The sequence below is a fragment of the Akebia trifoliata genome, chromosome 14, assembly GCF_017979445.1.
Source record: "Akebia trifoliata isolate Shusen 1 chromosome 14, ASM1797944v1, whole genome shotgun sequence".
Taxonomy (NCBI): Eukaryota; Viridiplantae; Streptophyta; class Magnoliopsida; order Ranunculales; family Lardizabalaceae; genus Akebia; species Akebia trifoliata.
In genome coordinates, this window is record NC_141388.1 from 18,167,183 (window position 1) to 18,193,541 (window position 26,359).

Genomic DNA, 26,359 nt, shown 5'->3' on the forward strand with positions numbered 1-26,359 from the left:
TTATGTAAGGGGGCAGTTCAAAGGGACATATGTAAAAATATATGTAAAAACAATGTTTTTTTAAAACATAGTTAGAGGTTTTGAATTAAGTTGATTTTTTGAGAAGATGGTCACTATGATGAGAAGATCATCCTCACAAAAAATCAGCTCAATCTGAAATTTCTAAATCCATCAAAAGTGATTTACAAATTATTGAAAAAATCGATTCACTTTTAATGGGGTTAGAAGTTTCAGATTGGACTGAGTTTTTTTTTTTCGGATGATCTTCCCATCATAGAGATCATCCTCACAAAAAATCAGTTCAATCCAAAACTTCTAACCTAAATTTTGAAATTTTATTAATGTTACATTGTTTTTACATATGTTTTTTCATATGTCCCTTGATCCTGACCCATTATGTAATAAAACAGTTAAGAATCCATTCACCTATGATTCTTTTTCTCAAGGAATTTGTATTCCTTTGAAAACTACTCCCTTAGTAAGGATTTTAATGCTGAAAAACAATTTCTTTTTTCTTTCAATATTCATAGAATTTTGTCTTCTATAATCAATTATTTTTTTAAATGCATACAATTTTTTCCTGCTCGTATAGTCTGGAATATATGCCACACTATAAGGAGTTGGAATTTACTAGAAAAGAGTCACGAGTGTTAAACTTACAACGAAAGTGTACGTCAATGGCCCGTGAAATCTGATGTCAGCGCAAGCATTTGTGTCACGTGGAAGCATTATATCCACATCATTCCTCACCATCAGCACATAAAAAATATTCCAAAAACACAATCTGAAAAGGTTCTTTCCAAAGTGGGCCAAATGAAATCAATTGGTCTGGGACCCGCCTCGGATGATTTATATATTGCCCTCCAATATTTTAGATAACCCCTGTATTTTAAAAAATTTAACGTAAAATGCCCTTATCCTCAACCTCTAATTAAAACCTTGATTTTTTTTTCATAAATTATGTCATCTTCAAGCTCTTAATATCCATGTTATAACCTAATACTATTGTGGAGAACAAAAATAAATATTTTTATTTGATCCATTTGAGTTGATTGATGAGTTTTTAAATTGATTCAACTTGATTAGAGTTTTAAAACTATTGTATAAGACTCTTGTTTTCAACCCAGTCCCAACTTTTTGTATTAAACTCTTGACTTTTCTATACAAAATTTATGCATCTTCAACTTCCCTCAATTTTTTCTTAAAGTTTGAAAGAAATAGGATCTTAAGACTGAAGATGGGGGAATGAATTTTAACTTAAGAAGTTGAAGATGATTAGTCTTTGAAACTAAGAAAAATCAAGATCTTCGGATGGATGTCAGGTTTTTAAAACCCAGCTCTTCTAGCCCCTCTGCCTCGGCTCTGCCATGTATTGAGTTGATTCATTCGAGTCAACTTTTCAGGATGATTCGAAATAAATAATATTTATATTTAAGGACTATATATGTTACAGTTTGAAAACACAGGGATATATCAAATATTCACCAAAACACAAAGGACCAATTATTTAAATCACCCAAAAAACAGTCACGCTTGCACAACAACAGCATCATCCACCCACATATTTTTTTAAAGATAAACTTGGAACCACACTTGAAACATAAAATAGAAAATAAACTAACTTTTTCTTAGTGCGTGGGACTTAATTCTCAACATTTCTCCCATCCATCTCTTTCATCCAACCAAAACATTTCTAAATTCATGAACCTTGCAACAAGTCCTGGTTCAGAATAATTCTTTCTCCATATGGAGCTGTATCTCTTAAGTTTTCTTCTCATATATTTTTGTTTCTTTAATTATTATGGTCTCTGCAAATCCGATATTCCATTAGGTTACCGAGTCACACTACCGATTCCTACAATATATAACATTGGGTTCATAGGAAGAGCGTTTTTAATGGACACAAGCAAGATTATAGTACCGAATTTTAAGGTTGCATTGAGTGTTGAAGCCTTGAACTCGAGATATTCGTGCTCACTTCAAGTCTTTCTTGGTGACTTCAAAGTTTGGAATTCGGGGCATTTTACGCAGTTTTATCCATCTAAAAGATGTGTACTAGTGCTAACTAAAACTGGAGATTTGCAATTGAAAGGGTCGAGGAGGCGAATCGGTTGGCAAACTGGGACATCTGGACAAGGTGTGGAGGTAAAAAAAAAAAATTTCATTATTTGTAAAACTAGTATCTGAATTGACTCATTTATCACCCCCATGGACCTCAGGTCCTATGTTTTTACCACATCAGTGCATCATTATAATATTAATTCACACCATAAGTTATTTTATTATAAAATCACACCATAAATGCTTAGATGTTTCATTGAAAAAAAAAAATCACATATTTATGGTGTGATTTTATAATAAAATCACTTATAATGTGAACTTAAAATATAATGATGTGGTGATATCTGTCTTCTTCTTCTTCTTCTTTTTCTTTTTCTTTCCATGTCTTAGCGTTTTTAAAATGGTTTTAAATCTTGAGAACTCGGCTCAAAGGATCCAGTCAAGTGAAAAAATACTCATGACTTGACTTGTATAAGTCAAATAAAATAAACTGAAGGTATAAATATTTTTTAATAGTTCAAAATAAATAAAATTAATTATTTTTTTCTCCATAAATTTATATTATATATTATATAAAAGTAAATAACTCGAGTCATTTCTGACTAGACTCGAAAGTTGACTCGTCCAATTGAACATGGACTCCTCGATGGTTTTTCAATTTGACTCGACAAGTTGCTTCCATCGAGTTGTGGGGTCAAATCACCTTGAAATGCAATCGATTCAACCCATTAGAGTTTTGAGTCCACTTGACAAGTTTTTAAAATTATAGGGAACCTCCCCTGTTTAGTAATAGAATTTGTTTATACAATACGGGTACTATTTGATGTGTTTGAGTTTACTTAAATTTATTTCAATGTATTTTTCATGGTATTTTTAAAATTAAATTTAAGTAAATGCAAATATGTATTTTTCATCCATCATGTTTGATGAAAACAATTTATTATCATCCAAGAAATATCGCCCATTTCCAAATATTTGAAGAATAATGATGAATGCACGCGATTTTGGTACGCGGCTGACATGGTAAGGGCATAGAACCGCACAACTTTTTCCTGTGTATCCCGAAGAAAAAGATCTATGGTTCTGTGCCCTTGCCATGTCAACCGCGTAACAAAATCACGTGCATTCATCACAACTCATATTTTGAAGATGCCTATGTCATAATCATTCTGACATACATCTTGCCTACTAGTGCTTTACTCTTTTTGTCTTTCCTTTTTTTTTTTTATCAATTAAAATTTAGATAAGTAAAGGTTATTCTTAAACCACAAAAGTAGAGGTTGGACTTGAGTTGATTTCATCAAGCATTAGAAACCCTAATGTCTTTAACTCATAGTTCATTGGCTTGGATCCAATTGCTAGCTAGGTATCAACAATCGGGTTGATTTTGGCCACCAAAGCGTCAATGAACTCTATAGAGTGTGTCGCATGTGATTTTGAGATGTGAGGCAACAGTGTTTTCATCATCCTTGAAGGTTTAGCTTAGGGTTGGGAAAATGAATCTTATTCTGTAATTCAATTATGGAAGCAATGATGGCCCACAATTCACATTAGGAGGTAGAGGAGTTTTTTACAGAAATCTGCCAGCCTCCAGAAACCCTCCTTTATCTTGGCTTCGGACCAACAATGTAGCGTAAAGAAACACTATAGAGTTTGGAACAACATTGGTCATGTTGAAACATTTACTCCTTAGTTTTTTCACTAATTAGCCCATCAAAATAAAAGAAAAGAGAGAGATTTTCATGAAGAAATTGGACACTGTGTCTGTGCATTTGTATAACTAACATTTATTAGTACATGTTTAACACACTTCTGATAATTAAATCCTTTTCTTCTTTCCCATTGAAGCAGAAATTACAGTTAATAAAGACAGGTAATCTCATTCTAACCGACACAATGAACAATATAAAATGGCAGAGTTTCGACTTCCCAACAAATGTTATGCTCTGGGGCCAAAGACTGAACATCCCCGCTCGTTTGACTTCTTTCACCACCAACTCGACCATGTTCTACTCTTTTGAAATTCAAAACAACAAGTTAGCCTTATACCTGAATTCGGATAACTCAAAATATTCTTATTGGGAATTTAGACCTCCCAAAAGTCGAAACATCACATCTGCTGAATTGGGTTCGACAGGATTAAAGCTCTTTGACAGAAATCATAGAAAACTCGCACAAATTTCATCAAGAAGAGGTGAACCCCTAAGATTTTTAGCATTAGGGGACAGTACAGGAAACTTAGGACTATATCATTATTTACCTTACAAAGGGAAGTTTGAGGTCTCCTTCCAAGCACTTAATACCACATGTGATCTTCCCTTAACATGTGGGCCTTATGGTGTTTGCACCTTCTCCAACAGCTGTACTTGTGTCCAAGTTTCAAGTCATCATGCCTATCACATGGATCCCAACTGCAACGAAGAGTTCTTAGATGGGTTTTGCAGAGGTCACAATGCGGTAGAAATGGTGGAGATAGAGGGTGTTAGTAGTACTTTGAAAGGATCTCCTCAAAGTGTTAATGTTAGCAAAGATGAGTGTGTTAGATTGTGCATGGATGATTGTAAATGTGTCGCGGCATTGTATTCGGTCACTGGTGGTGATGGAATATGGCATGAATGCTTCCATTATGGGATTGTTATGGGTGTGAAACAGGTGAAAAAGGGAATTGATGAGTTTAGTTATTTGGTGAAGGTTCCAAAGGGTATGGGTGGAAATAATGGAAAGAGTTCTAATGTGAGAAAATGGCTTCTGATCATGGGAGGTGTGGTTGATGGGTTGATCATTTTTGTTGTTGTAGGAGGGTTTGGGTATTATTTTTTTGTAATTCGAAAGAGAAGAAATGATTTGATTGGAAATGAATCAAATCACAATAGCTGATGATTTGGTACAAGTTTTTAGTTCAAATAGTGAAATTTGTTACTAAAGGGTGAATTAAGAAACTGATAATTCCATCTCTTGAGAAGGGTATTTCCCGGATAAATGTTTTAGCCAAACCACGAGTCAGATACGATTTCGAAATATTTTCATATCCGGATAAATTTTTACCGTTTGTGTAAAAACTTTTGTAGTGAATTTTTTTAAAAACTACATAATCCATATTTTTAATCCAAAGGGATATGATAAATTCACTATACAATTATGTTAAAAAGAAAATAAAATTTACCTGGGTACGTAAATATTTCACAAAGGTATCTGACCATATAATTAATTGATCAAAAGTTTTATTCGTTTTTTTTATTTCAACCAATTAAAAAAATGAATAGTTTACACTAGTACAGAGTAAAGCTTATACAGTTACAATTTTGAAAATCTAAAACAAGGCCTCCCCATCTGATCGAAAGATATTTTTTCTTATATGATGCGATAGTTCCATAAATGCATAAAATAAGTGATCATGATTTTGAATATATAGCTTCTACAGCCAACACATTTGCAAACTGGTTTTATTCCCAAAATACATGGCAGCTTCCCATTGGATCGGCTCACGTTTGACACAAATCTTACCCATTCAGTATTCAACTCCCCAAGGAAATCGATCACCCTTTAAGTGCTCCAACTAAAATCATAGAGTCGAGAGCAATTATCCGGAATGAGCTTCGATCTACCCCTACCCAAAAGACCAAAATTCAGCCAAAGTGTTGGTAGAGTTGCCAAAGAAAGAAAATAAATTAACATATTGCCACTAATCACTAAAATTTCAACTCCTGCTCCATCAGCATGATAAACCATGCAAGTACCATAAATATTCAGTTTTATCCATCCATTTGATGGCTAAGCCCAATTTACCACGAGAATATATATACATATATTATGTTATATTTTTTATACAAATGATTTGGGATCCAACATTACGTGAAAACTGGAAAATTCGATATGAAAATTTGACGACCCAAGCCGATGAATTTTTGAAACTGAATTTCAACAGCCCAAGGCCGTCAAAATTGTACATGTTCCCTAGATTCAATGGCTTAGAGCCATCGAATTTCTCCCATCCTCCATTAATTTGATGGATTCGGCCTGTCGAAAAAAAATCAACAATGAAGATGCCTTGATCCGTCGTATAGGGCCTTTTTTCACATTGTGGAAATAAATGATAATGCTAGTAACTCACCATAGTCCATCCTCACATTTAGTATAACGATCCCATCAATCTCTCTTAATCAATCTGCAATTTCTCAAAAAATTATCCCCATAAAATAAATCTTCTCTTAAAAATTTGATGATGAGTTCTACTTGGCAAAAAATTTCACATCCCAATCCAAAGCACCACCAAGATATCATCCCATCCTGTGAAAAAAATGAAGTACAAATACCAGATATTCTTCCAACAATTTGACACTATCTTCTTTTCCATTTTGAAATTAAAAAAATAAAGTGTGATCGATTCCATCGAACATCATAAGGACTATCGAGGGGCTATGCGACCACCTCTTTTTTTCATAACTATATCCACAGGGCAATACAGATACATTATTTTTATCTTAATTCGAATTTTGATCCCCCATACATGCTCCCATCTTCTATCAACCTTACGCAATAGGTTACAAAACTAAGCTACCTAAATCATTCTCTCCTCTATGCCTGGCCGAACCAGGAATCTAATCACCTCTTGAACCATTTCAGTTCCCAACTAGCATAGCTTCCACATTTAATATAGAAAAATTTACCAAAACGGAACACTTTTTTAGAATTATTTACCAAAATGGAGCACTATACTCGACTCCAAGCATCCAAGAAATTGTAAAGTCCCCTTAAAAATAACAATAATAAGGAATGTGCAGGGGAGAATGTGATCAAATAAAAAAATGGTTGAGGGGACCTCTGCTCCTAATTCCTAATGACAGATACGTGGTTTTCACCACATGAATGAATAAAAGGATAACAATTCACAACTTTTTTAAGAATGGAGAGAGTAGAAATTCTGGGCTTGTGTGAGGCGAAAGTTAGTCATTAGAATTCTTCCAAAATTCAGAAAAAAATTAAATATAAATTGGGTAATTATAATTCCAATGGTTATGGAAGAATTTGGGTAGCGTGGGGTGGAACCCAAAGAAATTTAGAATTACTAATATCTTTGAATCAAGTCAGTTCTTGCATTATAGAATGAGAAGACTTTGAGATGTCATTTATGCAGAAAATTGGGAGCAAGACAAGAGGGAGTTATGGAGAGATGTCAGTCAAATTTTTTCACATGAACCATGGATTTTAATAAGAAACTTAATACTACTGTTAGATCTCAAGAGGAGAAGGTTGGAGAACAACCGGATTCTATTCGGGCAATGCAATGATGCAAATGGATTAATGAACTTGAAACATTTGATGACTGATTTTCTTGGAGTAATAAGTCTCTCAGTTTGAGAATAATTCACAGTAGACTAGACAGGGATTTAATAAATTATGAGCGGTAGTCGTGCTTTCTTAACAGGAATTTGAATCATTTCTCAACAGGAGTCTTGGATCATTCACCTATAAATTTTGAGTTTTTGGAAGTAAATGTGTGTGTGTGGGCAATTAATTTTTTTTTTAATCTTTAACAATGTGGTTGCAGCAACTGGACATTAAAGAAGTTGTGGAGATAGCGTGGAGTATTACAAAGCCAGAGATGTTTTATTTGAGATTCAAGCTTCTATCCAGAAGGAGCCTTTGAATCCCATCTTGGAAACTAGAGAGAAGGAAACACTTGTTGTTTATAATAAAGATCTTGATGATATAAAGGAACAATTTTTTACACAGAAATCACACATCCAGTGGATAAAGGAAGGTGACCGAAATACTTGCCTTTTTCACAGTTTTGTGGCATCAAATATAGCAAGGAATGGAATTTTGACTCTTGAAAATTGGAATGGGGATGTTCTTTAGATTGAAGATAGCATGTGAGAGCCAACTCTGTATTTCTCAGATGTCTTTGGCTCCACCACCTCTATTATAAGTTCTAATGTCCCATTTAAAAAGAAGTTTACTGAGGAACATTGCCAAATTTTATTGTTTTGTGCAAGTTTTTGTATAAAGTTATTTCAAAAATCCTAGCAAATAGGTTGTATGTTTATCTTTTGTCGATTATTAATTATTTTTAGTCTACGTTTGTCAAGGGAAGAAGAATCCAGGACAGTATTCTATTAGCTCGACGGTCCATAATTTCCACCATTCAAAACACTTCTAATATTTGTATGCCAAAATTAATATCTGAAAAGCTTATGATTGTGTTAGGTGGCTATTTATTAAAATGGGTTGTTCTCTTGAATGAATAAAATTAGTAATGGAATGTGTTTCTTCGCCCAAATTCTCTATCTATATTAATGGATCGTTCCATGGTTACTTGTTTTGAAAGGAATTTGGTTCCCTAGTAAAATTAATTTCCATATGCCAAGCTTTACTTTATGTGTTACAATTTATCAGATTTTGGCGAGAACAAAGCAAATGAATTTTTGATGACGTCTCTAAACCATTATACCATACTTGAATATGTTGGAGAAGATATCAAGAGAATTTTTTATGGAGTGGAAGTGAATGATGATCCTCGGTCACTAAGTACTTTTTTCCAATGTTGGAATTACTCATGTACAAATATTGCTCCTCTGGTGAAGAGTTTGTTTTGAAGATGTCCAGATGCAGAAGTTGTGAAAATTAATACGAATGGCTCATTGAGTTTGTTTCCAACTGATGAACGATAAAACACGCAAACCTAGAATTTATGTTAAAAACTAGGTCCTAGGGTGAAATGCCAAGTAATAAGAGTAATGAAGAATCTAAGCAAATTTACCAAACACACACCACATTTCGATTATTTACCAAAACAGTAAACTGTAGTAATTATTTCTTAAAATTGTAATTTACCGTTTTCGAAAATAAATTTTTTTTACCAAATTGGTCAAAACAATAAATAAAAAATTTATTCCAAATACCCTTTTTTTTATTGAAATTACGAAAAACTCCTACTCTCCTCTTTCATATTTTTATCTTTCGTGTCATTTGTATTTGATTTTCCATTGAACAACTTGTAGAGATTAAAAGAGTCGAATTCAGGCATGCAACATCTCTCTCTCTCTCTATCCGTTGTGGAGATCATGAAAACCTTGCAAGTTTCCCCTCTCTCTCTCTCTCTCTCTCTTTCTCTCTCATCCACTATGGAGATCGTGAGAAATTTGCAAGTTTCTCTCTATCTATGTCTTTGTCTCTCTCTGTTGTGGAGATCATGAGAATAATTTCGATGCAAAACTCTCTCTATCTCTCTCCATTGTGAAGATCGTGAGAAACTTGCATCGAAACTATTCGAACTCTATATTATAAATTCGATTATGTACAATTAGGATTTTCATTTTTGGAATGTTTAGGATCGATGTAAGTTTCATCGTTATAAGTTTTAATGACTAATTTTCTAGATTGATTTGGATTTGTTAGGGTTTCATGTTTGACTAAGTTCAACCATGGAAGGGTTTCTTAGTTCTCTAGGGTTGTATTAGATTTTTAATATTGAAAGAAATACAATGATATTTTTTTTCATTATTTAATTTTATTGAAATTTAGAAGAATTTTAGATGATATTTTTCTCATAAGCTTGAAATTTAATTTTATTGGATGATACCAATTGTCACGGCCGTATTCTTTCTAAGTGAGGTTGTGCAGCGAAAATATGTTAATCCACAAGCAAACCTGTAAAAATGATCGTACATCACAAATATGGCTAGCAAACAAGTAAATGAGGCAATACGAGGCAAAGTCCGGAGGCAACTTTGTTAATATAATATTGAGATTACACGGTATAACACGTAACAAAAGTAATATGTGTGTTACAAGCAATAGATGATCCTATGACACACGGGACTCCACGTAGCTTGGCTTGAGGGCTTCAGTCAACGTGGGTTCCGAATTAAAAACTTGAAGTATTATAATTTTAGTATTGAACTCAAATAAATATATTCTTTTTGTCCATAAGGGTATCCAAAAACATATATGAGTGTTCATGAGGTGTAAATTTATCTCGTGTGTGAGAAAGGATTGACACATAACAAAGTAGGCAACCAAAAACCCGAAAATGCGTATAGAAAGGAGTTTTTTTTTTTGAACGAAAAAAAGGTGCTCATATGAAGTTCTATTTTAAAAGATAGGTGTGAGTACCTTATTAAGCCCCCCAACCCCCACCCACCCAAAGAGTAGGAGAAGAGTTGATTGAAAAAATAGGGCTCACGCTACTTTGAGTATGTGTGGTGGTTGTGTTCCACAATCCTGTTTAGTTGCGGAGTTACCACACAGCTAATTTGATAAATAATTCCATGTCATTCAAGAAAAGGTTTTAAAGAATAAAATTTTGTTCCATTGTCGGACTGTAACTTTTTTACTTGACAATTGAAATTGAGTTTGAATTAGAGAGAAATTATCAAAGTAATATATATATATATATTTTTTACTTCAGATTTGGAATGCATGAAAAAATCCAAGTGCAATGTGAACAATCATCAACCATGGTTAAGTAAGAAATATAGTGCACCAATGGTGGATGGTATGAAATAGCATTGCAATGTATGAGTTCAAATGGTGCACTAGTCATAATATGACTCAATGGAAAATGGTGTTGATGCTTGTTTGGCAAGGGACCAAGAAAAATATTGCAATAAAAAGAAGAGCTAAATATTTCATTATTATTCCAAGACAAAAATTACGAGCAATTTATTGAAAGATGGCCTGAACTCCAATGCCAAACACCAAAAGACGTTGAATTTTTTTTAGGGGATTTAAATTGAGTAGGAGAGGCATGGAAACAGTAGTGTCCACCATGAAATCTAGTTGTTCTAGTTGTCGCCTTTGTGTGTAGGTCCAGAAAAATACAAGAATGGTGAGAAACATGGACACAATAATTGTTAGAAGATGTAAGTTTGCTAATTGAAATAAAACTAAACCAAAAGATGGAGTGCACAAAACATTGTATAAGTAGATTATGGGCCTGGGACTTTGACTGATGAGACATATGAATTATGAATGAAATAGTCATACAAAGAGGAATTGAAGATCATGTGATCACACTACAACAAAAATGTAAATTAGGAACGGTTTATTACCGTTCCTAATGCAGTCCAAAACGGTTTATGGACCGTCTCTAATCGAGGCGTCGTTAATGGGGTTAAACGGCTAGAAGCCGTTCTAGATCTCAGGAATTGGAACGGTTAAAAACCGTTCCAGAACTCAGAATTTGGAACGGATAAAAACCGTTCCAAATATGCATTTTAACATCAATACACACTGCCACGAAAATACCTTTTAAACATCAATTTAAAATCCGATGTCTATAAGACTGATGTCCTAAGTCAGACTTTAGACATCGATACAAACCGATATCTAAAGTAGTCATAAACTGATATCTAAACTTCAAAAAAAAAAATTAATTCTTAATTTTTTTTTCTACGCAGCTATTACCCACAATCAAAATAGACCTAAATAAAGAATATCGAGATTCTTTATGACATTAATTTATACACAAAAAGAGTTACAATGAGTCATAATTTACAAATCCAAAATTACAATGCCTCGATAAAGCCTTCGCAATCATTACACAAACACAACTGCTTACAAGGAAGCAAAAGGATTGAAACCTCCTTACGCTTGCATGCTCTGCAAGCCATCTTCCCTCTTGCCGGGATTCCTAGATCAACTTGGGATGATGCTCAGATGGTTGTTCGGGTCAATATAAGAGGCCGCGTCGTTAACTTCGCTGTCCGCACAGTCTTTCTTCGCTTGGTCAGCACCCTGTGCAATGGTCTGCTTGAGGTTGTTTTTCATAACTTTTTGCCCATTCCTTTTTCTATGACACTAAGAAAAGAAGACGTGTGCCTCTGCTTCATCTCCCTCACTCCCTTCGCTATGTATTCTTCCTATTCACCAAGTGTTTCTCCTAAGCACGCTAAAACAATAATTCGAAAGCTAATGCACCAAGGGATTATAGTAAAAAAGTGGTTTGATACTTGAACTCGGATGTAATAGTCAAATTAAAAATATTTGAGGGTGAGGTGAGATAGGTACATGTAAATTAAGAATCTTTACATAAAACCCCTACTTCAAAATATTTGAACTTACTAATTTAGGCTTCTTCTTTATGTTTTTTTGGTTATTGTTGTTGTTGTGTCTGTGTGTCATTCATTTATTTATTTATTTATTGGGGGGCACCCAGGGGGGAGGGGGAGCGGGCAGTTTATGAAGAATCTTTAAGTAAAATTCATACTTCAAAATATTGAACTTACTGATTTAGGCTTCTTTCCCTTGGTGGGAGCTCCTCGTTTAGCACCCAATGATGATGGCTGCATAGAAGCAGCTACTGTTTGTGGGTGCAAAGCAGGGAATGGTGCACTTAAGGACATAGAGGCCAGTGCTTGTGCTGTCTTTTGTTTCTTGCGAGATGCTGAGACAGTAGGACTGGGTACTGGGTTATGAACAGGTTGAGCAGTACTATGCAAGCCAGATTGGAGCCCGCCTGACTGTTGCCACTCCCTGAAGTAATCATGAAATAACACTTCCAGTTAAAAAGGTAGAACTGATCAAAACTTGTTGCAAATCTGATTGATATATCACGGAAAAAAGAACATAGTTCACTTCATGACATTATCAGACCTTATCCTCCGAATGATGTCATCTGCATTAACTCTGCCTAGAAGCTCTCTGTGTTCCTCATCTAATAGTCTAAGCTCTTTTCTAAGTTCTATTATTAAACTTTCCTTCTCCTGAAGAATTTCCATTTCATGAGGTAGTTATCTAAGCATGGTCAAGAAAATATAAATGCATTAGTGGTGAAATGATGTAACGATAAATACCCAAGTTATGGCATCAGATTGGGCTTTAAAGGCCCGTAGGACTGAATTGTGTGCTTCTTGCTCAATATGGTGGAACTGGGCCTCCATATCATTATGCGTCGATCAAAGGTATGGGACAGAACCAACAACAGCAGATCTTCCATTCCCAGCTAGACGGCCACCCATTTGAACTCTATTTTGATGTGAAGGAGGAAGATCACATCTGTGCCTGCATATGTTTAAGAAAGAACTGAGAAGTAAATAAAATAATGGGATACCAGTAGCAGCTTAATCTAAATGTTGAGATAAAAGAAAAAGTCTTTATTTTCATGCTTGAAGATTAAAAATCAAAATAGTGGATCCATCCAAGTGAAGTAGGACAAGGTTCGCCTTTATTAAAAAAATTGGGTGCAGAATTCAAGCAAATTGCTGATATTGCAGAAAGAAGAAACCCAACAAAGTTGCCTGGGTAGCCTATGAGTTGCACACAATTCCCCCACAGTTGAGGCACAACACAACTCTTATCTTCAGCTTAGTGGATGTTTAATCTTTCATTGTTCCAACATTTCAAGTCTGATAGAGATGCTTGCTGAAGCATTTGGCAAGCAAAACCAGTGACACTAAAGATTGTTGTAATGTAATGAAAGAGCAACTATATCAAAAGCTTAGAATCAATCAAACAATATGTGAAGAACTGTATCACCCCAATCAACAATTCTCCCATCTGTCCCCGTGACTTAAAAACATGGATGTCAAAAAAAATTAAAAAAAATTATGAGGCGGTCATAGAATGCACACCTCAAGCACTGAACGAGCTAGGTCATGATCTCCATTTGAATAACCAATGGGGTTTCCAGGATTTTCAGAAAGCTGCCATTCCAAACCCCCTTCTTCTGGAAAAGGCCAACAAATATATAAATTACTCAAATTTCCCCATTCATGACAAGCTGCAAAAAGATTAATATTCAAGAGAGATAAGAATTAGTAGGATTAACCTGTGAAATTACCATTAACTACCAACTGATCAGCACTAAAAATCCAATTGTGTTCCTCTTCTTGTTCTGGAAAAATCATAGCCAGAAGGAAAATAAATAGTGAGAATGACAAGAAGAGCGCATAGCATACCATAACAGGAAAATAGATCTTACCTTCATGAGGGTCGGGATTTAGCTCAGCACATTAACAGAATATGTTAAAGAGATCATCCACTATACAGTAAGAAAGTGAAGGGTTCCCAAAGGGAAAAATTAGTACCCATAATGGATAGCATCATAACAACAGGAATGCAGGACAACAACAAACAATGCATATAAAGTTTAAAATAGTTGTTCGAACATAAAACAACAAAGATTAAGGCCCTGTTTGTTTCCCTTGCTATAATATCTAAATCACCATTAAAGATAACCTATCCTAATACAGAATTCTGTATAAAACATGAAACATTAAACCAACCTTCTCTTGTCTTGATCTTCTTTACACTAATAGCTAAATAAATCGGATAAATTTATCGTTTGGAAAATACCACCAGGATCAACATAGACATGGAAACCATGAACTTGAAGCCATCACCACCAACACCTCCCAATCTCTGTTTCTTTGTGGCCAACTGATCTCTTAATTCTTTTAAAGCTTTGTCTCTTCTTTCTCCCATCTGCCATTGAAAAAATAAATAAAAACAACAATCTTAAGGAACTAAGACATGCATATGGGATATTTAAGGATGGGTTGGCATAAGGGCAATCAATGGCACATCTCATGGGAACAAGAGGTCGGACTCAACGTTCCATAAGTCCAATCTACCCATTTATGGGGAAAAACAAAACCGAAAATGACCTTGACATTCCATCTGTCAAATTCTTGGTTAAAATTTGACAACCCTGATAATGAGTTTAATCATCTATCTAATCTATCATATTGTCTAGGATATAAAAAAAGATATAAGTCGGATTACAAATGGACATGCATCCAAGTTTATCATTCAACTGCAACATGAATGATGGGCAGTGAACATCTAGCTCAAATTCAGCTAAAAGGTATAAATTGAGAAAGGATAAATATAATACCCTTTGCAGCTTCCTTGTCTGTGAGCTAGCTTCCTGAAGGCAGAACTCCAACTTTAATACCCGCTTTTTTTGCTCCTGATCAGCTCTCCAATGTTTCTCTCTAACTGTTCCATGAACAGGTATGATAAGCTCATCAAAACAGGCAGCTCCATGGTAATCCAGTAAAATAAAATAAAGTGTAAATTATTTTAATAAAAAAAAGCATAAATTGTACAAAGTACACTGAACATGGACATACCTGTGATTCTAACTCTTTTGTTTTTAATTTCCAATGTGCAGACATAATCCTAATTTCATCCCTAAGTTTAGCTATCACAATATCCTTCACACTCAAATGCTTATTGATCTTCTCAATGTTCTTGGGAGAAACCTCCTCTAAAATGTCTAAAAATTTAAGACTTTAGGAAGACCTAATGGAGGGAATAGCACAACAGTTTGGTGTATTCTTACAAACCTAATCTCAAAAGTCTCATTTTGTTTTACTTTCTGATCTTCATTTACCACAATAGGTAAATAATTAACCATACAGTTGTAACCCAAAAAAAAAAAAATCATAAAAGCAGGAAACGAACACCATAAAAACTAAGTAGAAAAATTACACAGCCCCAACTCTAATCTGATTCTTAGCAAATATTTTTTTAAACTATCAAAATTTTGTCATTTTCTTCAAATAAAATCTATGCATATTATATGAAATCCATAAATCTGCTATTTTGATACTTGGAAGAAAAATCCATACATCCTAATAGGGTTGATATGGAAAATCATCATTGTATGAAATCCATGAATCTCTAAAGCTGAAAGATGTTGAAATTATGATGAAAATATGGGATAAAAAACCTAAATCTTCAATCCAAATTTGAAGATATCGGATAAAAAACCCTAATGCAATCTATCTATATATAAAGAAAAGAGGGATTAGAGAGATTACCTAGTCCGAAGTCACGATAATTGCTGGCTTGTTGCGTGAGGTGATGCAGCAAGTAACTGTGCCCTTGTGACCAACGTGATCGAGAGATGAGAGATCACTTCGAGATATCAGAGACAGGTAGAGTGATCAAATAGAGGGGGGGATGAAATCTATCTAGGGAGGCAGATCGAGAGAGATCGATCGATCGATCGATCAATAGAGAGGGATATAAGATCGGTTGAGGGAGATAAAGAGAGATCAAGGGGTCGATCGAAAGAGTGTGTGAGAGAGAAATGGAGAGGTCAATCGAGAGAGACGGATAGAGAGAGAGAGAGAGAGAGAGAGAGGTAGATCGAGCGAGAGACAGAGAGAGGTAGATCGAGCGAGAGACTGAGAGAGAGAGAGAGAGGTCGATTGGAGAGAGATGAGATCGAGGGAGAGACAGAGAAAGAGAGAAACTTCGGTTCGTTCCAAAAGAATCAGACCGAAATTTGGAATTTTAAAGGACGATTAAAACGGTTTTAGAAGGTAAAACGGTTTAATGCCGTTTTTAAATAGAAACGGCTTAATGCCGTTTTAAAATTTTGTTCCTGTTTCACAATTTTTTTGTAGTGTCAGTTTCCCCAATGTATATAGAATCCAAGAATGGTTTGAGGATGAAGCGGAAGCACAAAGAGAGGTTATACCACTACGTGAAAATCACAAATTTATATAAAAAAATTTGTTGGGCCTGGCCCGTCGAGTTTTAAAGCCCAAAACTCCACGGCCTGTGGACCACGTTTTCGGTTTTCATCACTCGAACTCTCACCGTTACTATTTCTCTTCCTCAACTGCCTCTGTCACTGATATTGTTTCTCTTCCTTTCTCTGTTACTGTTCCTCTCTCTCTGCCTCTGTCACAATCATCGATCGATCGACCTCTCAAAGTCTCTGTCTCGGTCGACCTCGGCCTTTATCTCTCTTTCTCTCTCTCTCTCGATCGATGGACGTCTCCATCGCTTTCTCACAGTCGCTATCTCGATCGATCGACCTCGTCTTTTCACTCTCTCGATCGATCGATCTCGCTTTTTCACTCTATCGATCGATCTCGCTTTTTCACTCCATCGATCGATTTTGACCTCTCCATCTCTCTCTCACAGTCTCTTTCCCGATCGATCTCTCTTTCGATCTCATCTCCCTCGATAGATCTCATCTCCCACTCTATTTGATCGATCGATCTCGATCTAGATCTGATCCTCGTTCTCTTTGTATCTCATCTATAGATGTATCTCATCGCTACCTGTCTCTGATAGCTCGAATTGATCAGATTGGTCACAAAGGGACTCTCACCTGCTGCATCACCTCACGCAACAAGCAAGGAATCATTGCGACTTCGGGCTAGGTACTCTCTCTAAACCATCTTTTCTTTATATAGACTGTATTAAGGTTTTTTATCCGATATATTTAGATTTGGATTGAAGATTTAGGTTTTTTATCCGATGTATTTCGTATTAATCTCGATACCTATAGATTCCTATATTTTGAAGCATGTAATTTGATGCTTCTAGATAATGTCTGAATGTGGAGAAGAATATTACTCATGACTATAGTTATTTGTTACAAGAATATTCGCAAGCTCTCGAGGAATTGAAGAAAAGTCTTCAATGGTATAGAAATCCTTAACTTGTGTAGATAATATGCTGTTTTGTTAGTCTCTTAATGTATGTTAATTCTTAGTTACAGAGCAGGAAAGAAAGAATCCAACACAGATTTCCGAAAAATAATGAGGGGAAAAATAAAAAAACAAAGATTCCAGGATAAATAATTACACACAATGTGGAGAACTAGAAGTGGAGAACTCTGTAATTTCCTCCCTTGTAGCAAAATATCAATATGTACGGAGCAGCACATGTAATTTTCTGCTTCAGTCGAAAAATGCATTTTAATTTATATGAATTGTGTACATAGAACAAGGGGAAATTTTTATGTAAATAGGGACAAATACGATAGAGCAAAATATTGGATAACAAAGAAATTTTATCATTACATATATATATATACTAAATGCTGAGAGGAAGATGTTGAGATAATTTAGTGACAAACTATGATACCAGGAAACTTCAAAACGGATGTCACTCATATTGGTTACTTCTAGTTTAAGTGTAAATGCAGTATACATACAGTACAGTCTCATACCTTTGCTGTATCGGAGTATCAACCAATAGCAGCCAGGGGTTGATCAAATAGTCAACTAGGAAAGGCTATTGATAGCAGTCTCAATAACACTGACATATGTCAAGGGCGATATGGTACTGGATAGAATAGAGAAACAGAACACAATTCATGTAGCCAGCTGCAATTTGTTGGTACAAGGCTTAGATAGTTGATAATTTAAAGCAAATCAGGCAAAACAGTTCATGATGTTGCCTACCTATATCTTTGGATTGACAAGCAAGACACTGAAAAAGATCTCAAAGCAGCCATAAAGTATGTCATTTCTAATAGTTTAAACAGAGATCTCATGTCATGTGAATCATCCTTTACAATATTACTCTTTCCCTCTACCTTTCTGGTCCTTATACATTCATACTCATTTCAAAGTAAACTTTGATCAACTTTTAAATTCTCTCCCAGGTATGCATCAGAGGGTCCATTGAAAGGCATCCTTGGATACACGGAGGATGATGTTGTTTCCAATGATTTTGTTGGTGACTCAAGGTAGAAGTCCTGTTTAAAATACTCTTTTTTTCTATAATGAATAAACTTGGATTTGGATGCATTGAATCACCTGCACCTAAAAGCAAGAACTTTTGTTTGTGTTTACAGGATCAATCAAACACAAAGGAAATGTGACTTACAGGATCAATCAAAACAAAGGAAATGTGACATTTTCTTGACTGAAATTATACTTGCACTGAAAGAGGTATTCTATATTAGCTTTGAAACAAAATAGAAAGTCATAATTATATTTTTTATAATTCTGTTGTGTTTCATGCTTGCCAAGTATAGGGAAGTTGTTCCTATGGATATCAAATCTGCAAATTGGCTCACTATGATTGTCCCTCAACTATTATATCCTTAATTGTCCAAATTATGAAATTGCGTCAGTTTAGGCTTGCTTTATAAAAACCTCATTCAAGCTCAAAGCCCACGAACAAAGAATCAGTGAGTTTTCTTTCTTCATTTTTTTCTTGCACAGAATTAACACTAAAACTTAATACCTGATTGATTCTCTATCACTGTAAGAGAGGCTCCATCATGCATCTTTGACTTTGAGTATATCATTGTAGTTAGATTATGGCCATTACAATAGCAGAATCTGGACACAACTACACACCATTCAAAATACTTTGAGTATATCATCGTAGTTAGATTATGGCCATTACGAAGATGGAGAAGTGGTCCCCCAACTGCTTTCCAAAATACTTATCTCAGTTCTCTTGTAAGATTATGAAACTTACTTTATAATGCTAACTAATGATAATGATCACACATATTAATTAACCTCCTAAAATTATACCACACACATACACACACACACACACACACACACACATATATATATATGAGATCATAACTAGAACAATATCAAGAAGAAACATAGTAAAGCTAGTAATAACATATCTAGAAAATTCAAATCTAGTTTCTGCCTCTCGCTGGGTTCATATAAACTCCATAATACTCTCTCTCTCTCTCTCTCTTCCCATTACCATCTCTAGAAAATGGGTTCATGGTGTTGTGTTTCTATCTTAGCCTACCTCTTGTTTTCAAGATTGGGAACTTCCCTTTCACAAGCACCGGCAGCAGCGAATGAGAAACCAGCTTTGTTTACAACCAACTCAAAATAGATTGCAGAGTATTACTAACACTTAGGTAGCTTTCAGAGACATTTTGACCGAAAAATACTTGAATGTATTGAACTTGGTCCCCCATCACACATGCAGCTTTATGGTTCACCAATTTCTTCTTCAACTCTTATTTCCCATCATCTGTTTTATCCATCTCAAGCCAAGCCGGAGTCAGGCCCTTATGTTGAGTCTTTGAGGATTAGGTCATATAGAATCCTAATTACTTGATCGGTGGAATGCCATTAATACACGTGGGTACACGTGATCGGTGGATCCCAGATTTCTGTGAGCACGGTTTTATGTGCAAATTTTTTGGACAGGTTTTGTTTAGCCTTAACCCGGTCCTGAGGAGGCAAACTTAATTTTAAACCAGCCTTATACTCCTTTATAGCCTTATAAGTTTTAGTTCACAATAGAATTGATGTACTTCAATGTGTGTTTCAAATGTTGATTAGCATTTCAAATTTTCATATTGACTTTAGGATGGATTGTCCACTATCCAGACATTTGCTCATGATTCAAGTAAATAAAAAACAATTCAGCTTGGATATGATGAATAGAAAAAAGACCTATGTCTACTTCTTATATTTTAGCTTGCTCGTTGTTTTGTGAAAGTAGGGGTTTGCTTTTTGGTAAAAGTAGAAGAGTTATGATAGTCATTAAAACCAACTAATAGATTGCAGTAAGGGAATTAAGGGAAAAACAAAGATTGACAAGTCGTGTGCATTTAGAAGAAAGTCCCAACTATGGGGCCGCCTTTAAAGTAATTTGGAATTCCCTATTGCATGGTCTTTAAAGTAATTTTCTCTTAAATTCTTATACATGGCAGATTTACCCGAATTCAATCGTAAAAAACATCAAATTTTGTGGCTATGCTTCCAAACGACATACACACATCATCATCTACCCCTCATCCCAATTATTGGGGTCAGCAACATGAATCCTATATATCATATACTGCTTTAATTTAGATTATTGTTGGATTCTGCTTTTGAATTCTGTAATCCTTGCTTGAATTCCAATTTTGATGATCTTCGTATAGCTTTTTCAATCAGTAAGTTGCATTCAGATTATTTTTGGATTCTGTTTTTGAATTCTGTACACCATTCAGAATATTTAGTTGGTAACATGGGGTGTGTAAGTTGGTTGGCCTTGGCTCGTAGTCTTCATGAGACGTCTATGTCGAAGAGGCATGAACAATGGATGGCTAGTTATGGGCGTGTTTACGAGGATTCCACGGAGAAGGAGAGGCATTTCCAAATATTTGAGGCTAATGTGGAAAAAATTGAATCGCTCAACAACGCTGGGGACCGCCTATATAAGTTGAGCGTGAATGAATTTGTAGATCAAACTAATGAAGAATTCAAAACATCTCGTAATGGGTATAAGAATGTTATATACACAACCCAAGAATGTGAATTTGGTTTCTGTCTCACTGTTTTCTAACTTGTATGGAAATGTAGGATGTTGTTGGGCATTCTCAGCAGTGGCAGCTATGGAAGGGATTAACCAGCTCACAACGGGTAAGCTGATCTCTCTATCTGAACAAGAACTAGTAGACTGCGATACTAGTGGAGTGGACCAAGGATGTGGGGGTGGTCTTATGGACGACGCCTTCAAATTCATCCAACACAACAAGGGCCTCAATACCGAAACTAACTATCCTTACAAGGGAGTTGATGCTACTTGCAACACCAAGAAGACAGCCTCATCGGCAACTAAAATCACTGGGTATGAAGATGTTCCAACCAATAGCGAGAAGGCCCTATTGAAGGCCGTGGCAAATCAGCCCGTGTCTGTGGTTATCGATGCTAGTGGATTTGACTTTCAATTCTACTCGAGCGGTGTTTTCACTGGACAATGTGGCACTGATCTAGACCATGGTGTCACTGCTGTTGGTTACAGGACAAGTGATGATGGGACCAAATATTGGTTGGTGAAGAATTCGTGGGGCTCGGGATGGGGAGAGGAAGGATACATAAGAATGCAAAGAGATGTTGATGCCAAGGAAAGGTTGTGTGGTATTGCCATGAAATCTTCTTACCCTACGGCATGAAAGTAATCGATAAGTACGATGGAAAGAAGATGATTTGGATTCTCAGCTTGTTAATCCCTCCCTCCTAAGTTTCTCCTATATATGTATGACTAATGTGTGTGTTAAGAGGTTTAAATGTATATTAATTTTGGGTTATTTAGTTTAATTTGGAGTTTGTTTTATTATTTTTCTTTTTCTGATTTTTTTAATTATTATTTTGTTCATTGTGATTGGTGAATTAGAGGACCGTGCTATTGTTTGTTAAACCTCCAAATTCGACGGTCATACTCTATAGATTTTTTTTGTTTTTTTTTTAAACCCATTCTCTAATAATTTGATAGTCCAAGGCCGTCAAAAAAAAAATTCTACAAGAGAATATTTGACGGGCATATTTGACAGGAGGGTCCGTCAAATTTCTCAAAATTTGACGGGTTAAGACCGTCAAATATGGGCCTTTTTCACATAGTGTACCTACTAAATTCACATGAGGAGGTTGTGCACTACCTTCTTGGAGCATTTGAGAAGTTGTTGATGTTGTTCTAGAGTGAAATCTTGAGCACTAGATTGCATGTCAGCTGATTTTGATTTACTGGTGACAGATTTAGGTTCAAATTGATGCAAGCAATGGCTAGGTGGATAGCCGTGAAGAAAAATGACATTTATCCTTTGTATGTCCAACACATCTGCAATGTTCACAAGCTGGGTGGAGATGACTATTTCGTTGCGGTTTGGCAGGATTTGTAGAATCATGAGATGGTAGGTGTCCATTTCGAGTAATAAATGATGTTTGCAAGAGTAGTAGATTTTTCAAGCGTCGTTGAATTAGCAACAACAAATCGTTATTTTTCTTCTCGGAGGATCAAAGCATAAGCTTTGTTGATAGTAGGAAGATAGTCCATGAGATAGATCTTTCCTCAAATGGCACTGTGAAACTCATGAAACCTATTAAAAAAATCAGTAAGACAATTTTGTCATTGACACTGTTGTATGGCCTTCTATGCACCGCAAGAACAAGGAGGAATGACAATTCATCCTAAAGACCACTGAGATTAATGAAATAATCAACAATTGAATGGTTGTCTTGTATGCTCAATATCGGGTTTGAGTTGATAAATACAAGGAGCATTTCTTTGTGTAAATCGTTCCTTGAATTCAATTCAAATAGGTCGAGCAGTGGAGGCATAAATCACACTTACGGAGATCTCATGAGACAATGAGTTGAGTGGCCAAGATTTGACCATGTCATCACACCTTCTCTACAGAGGGACGAGGAGGGCCATGGCCCCAACAAAAAATTCAAAAGTCTGTTATTTTATATACTTGAGCCCACATTGCAAACAAAGGCTGAAACCTCTAAACTTGGTGTATAGATGCTGCGTTTCCCCCATAAAATATTTTTATTATAAAATTTTGGGATAAAAAATAACTCTAGATGCGGACGTGTGTGGTTTCCCACAAAATATTTTTGATTAATTCCGGAGTGACCTCAGCGTTTATGCATCATGGACATGTGCACGCCCACCAAGTCAAGGTGTCCCCCGCTAAGGTCACTTCAACGACTCAATATTGTTAGACAGAGTTACCTAGCAGACCTATCTGTTGCAATTTTATTACAAGTTTGTTACCCAAAAAAAAAAAAAAACCTTTATGAATCAAACTAGCATGACAAGAATAGTAAAATTTCAAATATTAGTAAGGGTCGTTGGACCCACATGGATTATCAAATTGGCAATCCAACACCACACCCTTCTAGATTTAATGGAAAAACACATATTCAAAAGAAAAAAAAAATTAAAAAAAATATTCACTTTTGAACTTGATCAATGGTGTTGAAAATGGATGGCTACTGAACTCCCAAATTTAAAATTAAAACTCAACTGTGAAAACTAATCTTTTTTTCGATTCTCCAAATTTTGTTAAGTAACAAATTAACTCCCATCAACTTGAATTGTATGGCATGGATCCCCAATTGAAGGTTTGCTGGGAAGCAAACTTAATATAGTAAAGTTTGGTGGGCAACTAACTTCATAAACAAATGTTCCCTTGGAGTTGTCAGAACTCCAAAGGACTTTTTGTAATAAAAGTACAACAATTAGGTTTATCGGGTAAATCTCTCACATTTTTTATATAGAGAAACACTTTCCTTAATAAGATTTCAAATCACACTAAGGCTCGTTGAGCATACATGGACTACCAAATTGCCAATCCAACACCATAACTCTCTAGATTTCATCGAAAAACTCTTTCACAGTTTCACTAACCTGTTATACGTTTCAACAAATCATAATTTTAAAACTCACTGAGTCTAGTTAACTTGGTACTTTTGGGTTTTTTTTTTTTTTCAAAATAAAGACTATTTTGGTCAAAATAACATGAGACTATTTGTTAGGAGTTGTATTCGTTCTTCAATATGAGAATTTGACTTGCAAGAAGCCAATAAACTATCTTTTCTCATTTTTTTAAAAATATTTTTCTTCCAAATACTCTTATTTTTATAGAAAAAACAAATTTCTAAAATCCTTTCATTATTTATAATTTTCTAATTTCATTTTTATATTATTAGTTCACCCCCAAGTGATATTTTCTAGGTCCGCCCCTAATATACACATAGCTATTTTTCCTAAAAGACTAATCTATTTATATATAATGTAGAATATGAATAGGTGAATATGCGACGTCTGAAGAGATCTTGAGATCAAGTGAGATCTTAACAAATCTGGAGGGATATTGATATCACATATGATGCTATGATATCCACCATTGGATTGTTATTACTAAGAACGAGAGTGATGATTCTCGTAATGTGTGCCACATTATTGGCAACTGAGACTACATTGTTTAGGTTGTTCATGGACATCCGTTGCCTATGAATTGTTCTCAACATCTATTGATGGGCCTAAGTACGATCTTAATTGGTTGGGTCAAACTTTAGGATATTCTTATAGACTTTTTTTTGGGCTTTAGTGGGTTGGGCTTGGACGAATAGATCCGAGGCTCAGACCGAAGGGATGACCAAATCAAGTTTGCGTTAAAAGAAGAGATTCGAAACCAAGGGCTTTTTTGACATTCCAACTTGTTTGTTATTAGAAAATGTTTGGGTGTCAATATAACTTTTCCCATGAATTTTGTTCCCATAGTGCGTAGGTAGAAATATTCGAGCTATCGTAACCTCCACATTTATTCGCCCCACTCCCAAGTCATTTGAAAGGTTCAATGATGCGAAAGTTGGTTGACTTTGAGGTTAGCTAGAGAGACCGATAGTTTCAAATCTGTGTTTCAACCGCAATATCTGGAATGAGTCATCTCTTTCAATCTACGATATATATTTACATGAAAATAAGTATAATTTTTTAAAATAAATTACAAGATGTTTAGTCAGTCATAAAATCATATTGTAATTAAAAATACAAAATCTTGATTGACTTTGTGGAGTTTTTGGGAAAGTAGTCAAGATTTTCATCCAAATCATCTTGGTTGTCAAATGAAACAACGTGCAACACAAAGTATATCCGTACAGTTCATGTGCAAAAAAATCCATCTGTCTGAGATGAGATTTGAAACCAAAAAGGCTGTTTATGGATCAGGTTGCGTTTGAAATTCAATCAAATCCGATTCAATAATTTAAGTTAAACTATTGCTCTATTGGATATGGACTCCTTTAATTATACACAATATAGTATATATTTTTTTGTTTAAATTCAAAATGTCTATCCATTTTTATGTATTGGCTGGGTTGATAACCCATGGAAAATGACACATAAAAATACATAATCCTGATCGTATAAATATAAAATAAAAACTGTCAAGATTTATCTTTAGGATAAATATTTCCACGATACATATATCTTGATCATGTTTACACTATTAGATTTATGTGATTTTACATGAGTCATTCACTACATGAAAACTGAAAAAATCGATGGGCCAAGGCCCATGAATTTTAGAAATTGAATTTCAACGGCCCAAGGTCATTAAATTTTTTTTTTTTTTTATATTCTATAGATTTGATGATTTATGAGCTTTTTTCACATTGTCGTTCACGGAACCCAACTCTTCATATATTTGTTATCTAACCAAATTATTTAGGTTCTGATTTGTGTTTTTATTTATTTATTTATTATTATCAATCAACCAGGGCTATAAAAGGACCTACCCATTCATTTTGAAATAGGGCAACAAAAAATCAAAATCCTTTATTATTAAAGTGAAAAAAAAAAAAAAAACGCAGGAGGAATACTAAGGGAATTTACTAAGATCAAAAGAGTTGCTATACAACTAGAACCAACAATCCAGCACCATATTTAGTTAGGAAATTGGCAGCCTGGTTGGTCTCCCTCCAATAAAACCCAAAGGAATGCATAATAAAAGCTTTACAAATTGGTTGTTAATGGATTGAATGTGGTTCAAGGTATTGAGATCCGATAAGGACCGATTCATTAGAATGTGGTTCAGTCTGATTTAACGCAATATGTTCAAAATTCACTAACCAGACAATGTTACATGCAATTACGAAAGTATGACAAGTTAGGTGGTGTTTGTTAAACTGAAAAAAAAAATTAAATAAATAAGTGCTGAACAACATTAAGTGCTAAAACTTATAAGTGCTGAATTTTAAGTTTTGAAAAAATTGTTTGTTTAGATGTTGAATCATGGTTGTTACACATTGCTGAAACTGGTAAATTATCTTTT

The 26,359-nt window shown here is 35.0% G+C and overlaps 2 protein-coding genes and 1 pseudogene across 6 annotated transcripts; 2 read left to right on the forward strand and 1 right to left on the reverse strand.

Moving 5' to 3' along the window:
- The first annotated feature begins 1,620 nt into the window (after nucleotides 1-1,620).
- Nucleotides 1,621-5,007, forward strand: LOC147386492 (D-mannose binding lectin protein with Apple-like carbohydrate-binding domain-containing protein). The gene is made up of 2 exons (XM_086424511.1): nucleotides 1,621-2,145; nucleotides 3,913-5,007. Exons 1-2 carry the CDS (start codon nucleotides 1,747-1,749, stop codon nucleotides 4,936-4,938), a joined length of 1,425 nt encoding a protein of 474 aa, XP_086280637.1. The 5' UTR covers nucleotides 1,621-1,746; the 3' UTR covers nucleotides 4,939-5,007.
- Nucleotides 5,008-11,458: 6,451 nt separating this feature from the next.
- On the reverse strand, nucleotides 11,459-16,216 carry LOC147386493 (protein EMSY-LIKE 3-like). 4 transcript variants are annotated; one of them, XM_086424349.1, is made up of 10 exons: nucleotides 15,831-16,216; nucleotides 14,900-15,003; nucleotides 14,289-14,487; nucleotides 13,985-14,044; nucleotides 13,844-13,897; nucleotides 13,635-13,729; nucleotides 12,858-13,065; nucleotides 12,658-12,767; nucleotides 12,291-12,537; nucleotides 11,459-11,924 (listed from the first exon to the last, which is right to left on the reverse strand). In XM_086424349.1, exons 7-10 carry the CDS (start codon nucleotides 12,942-12,944, stop codon nucleotides 11,829-11,831), a joined length of 540 nt encoding a protein of 179 aa, XP_086280475.1. In that variant the 5' UTR covers nucleotides 12,945-13,065; nucleotides 13,635-13,729; nucleotides 13,844-13,897; nucleotides 13,985-14,044; nucleotides 14,289-14,487; nucleotides 14,900-15,003; nucleotides 15,831-16,216; the 3' UTR covers nucleotides 11,459-11,828. The 4 variants fall into 4 exon arrangements, 3 of the variants coding, with proteins under 3 accessions (XP_086280475.1, XP_086280474.1, XP_086280473.1); XM_086424348.1 differs by having other exon boundaries at nucleotides 13,832-13,897; XM_086424347.1 differs by having other exon boundaries at nucleotides 13,832-13,897; nucleotides 13,985-14,487; nucleotides 14,900-14,997.
- Nucleotides 16,217-16,524: 308 nt separating this feature from the next.
- On the forward strand, nucleotides 16,525-21,855 carry LOC147386494 (senescence-specific cysteine protease SAG12 pseudogene; annotated as a pseudogene). The gene is made up of 4 exons (XR_015171976.1): nucleotides 16,525-17,189; nucleotides 18,422-18,505; nucleotides 18,614-18,710; nucleotides 20,747-21,855. The product of XR_015171976.1 is annotated as a senescence-specific cysteine protease SAG12 pseudogene (transcript).
- The last annotated feature ends 4,504 nt before the right edge of the window (nucleotides 21,856-26,359 follow it).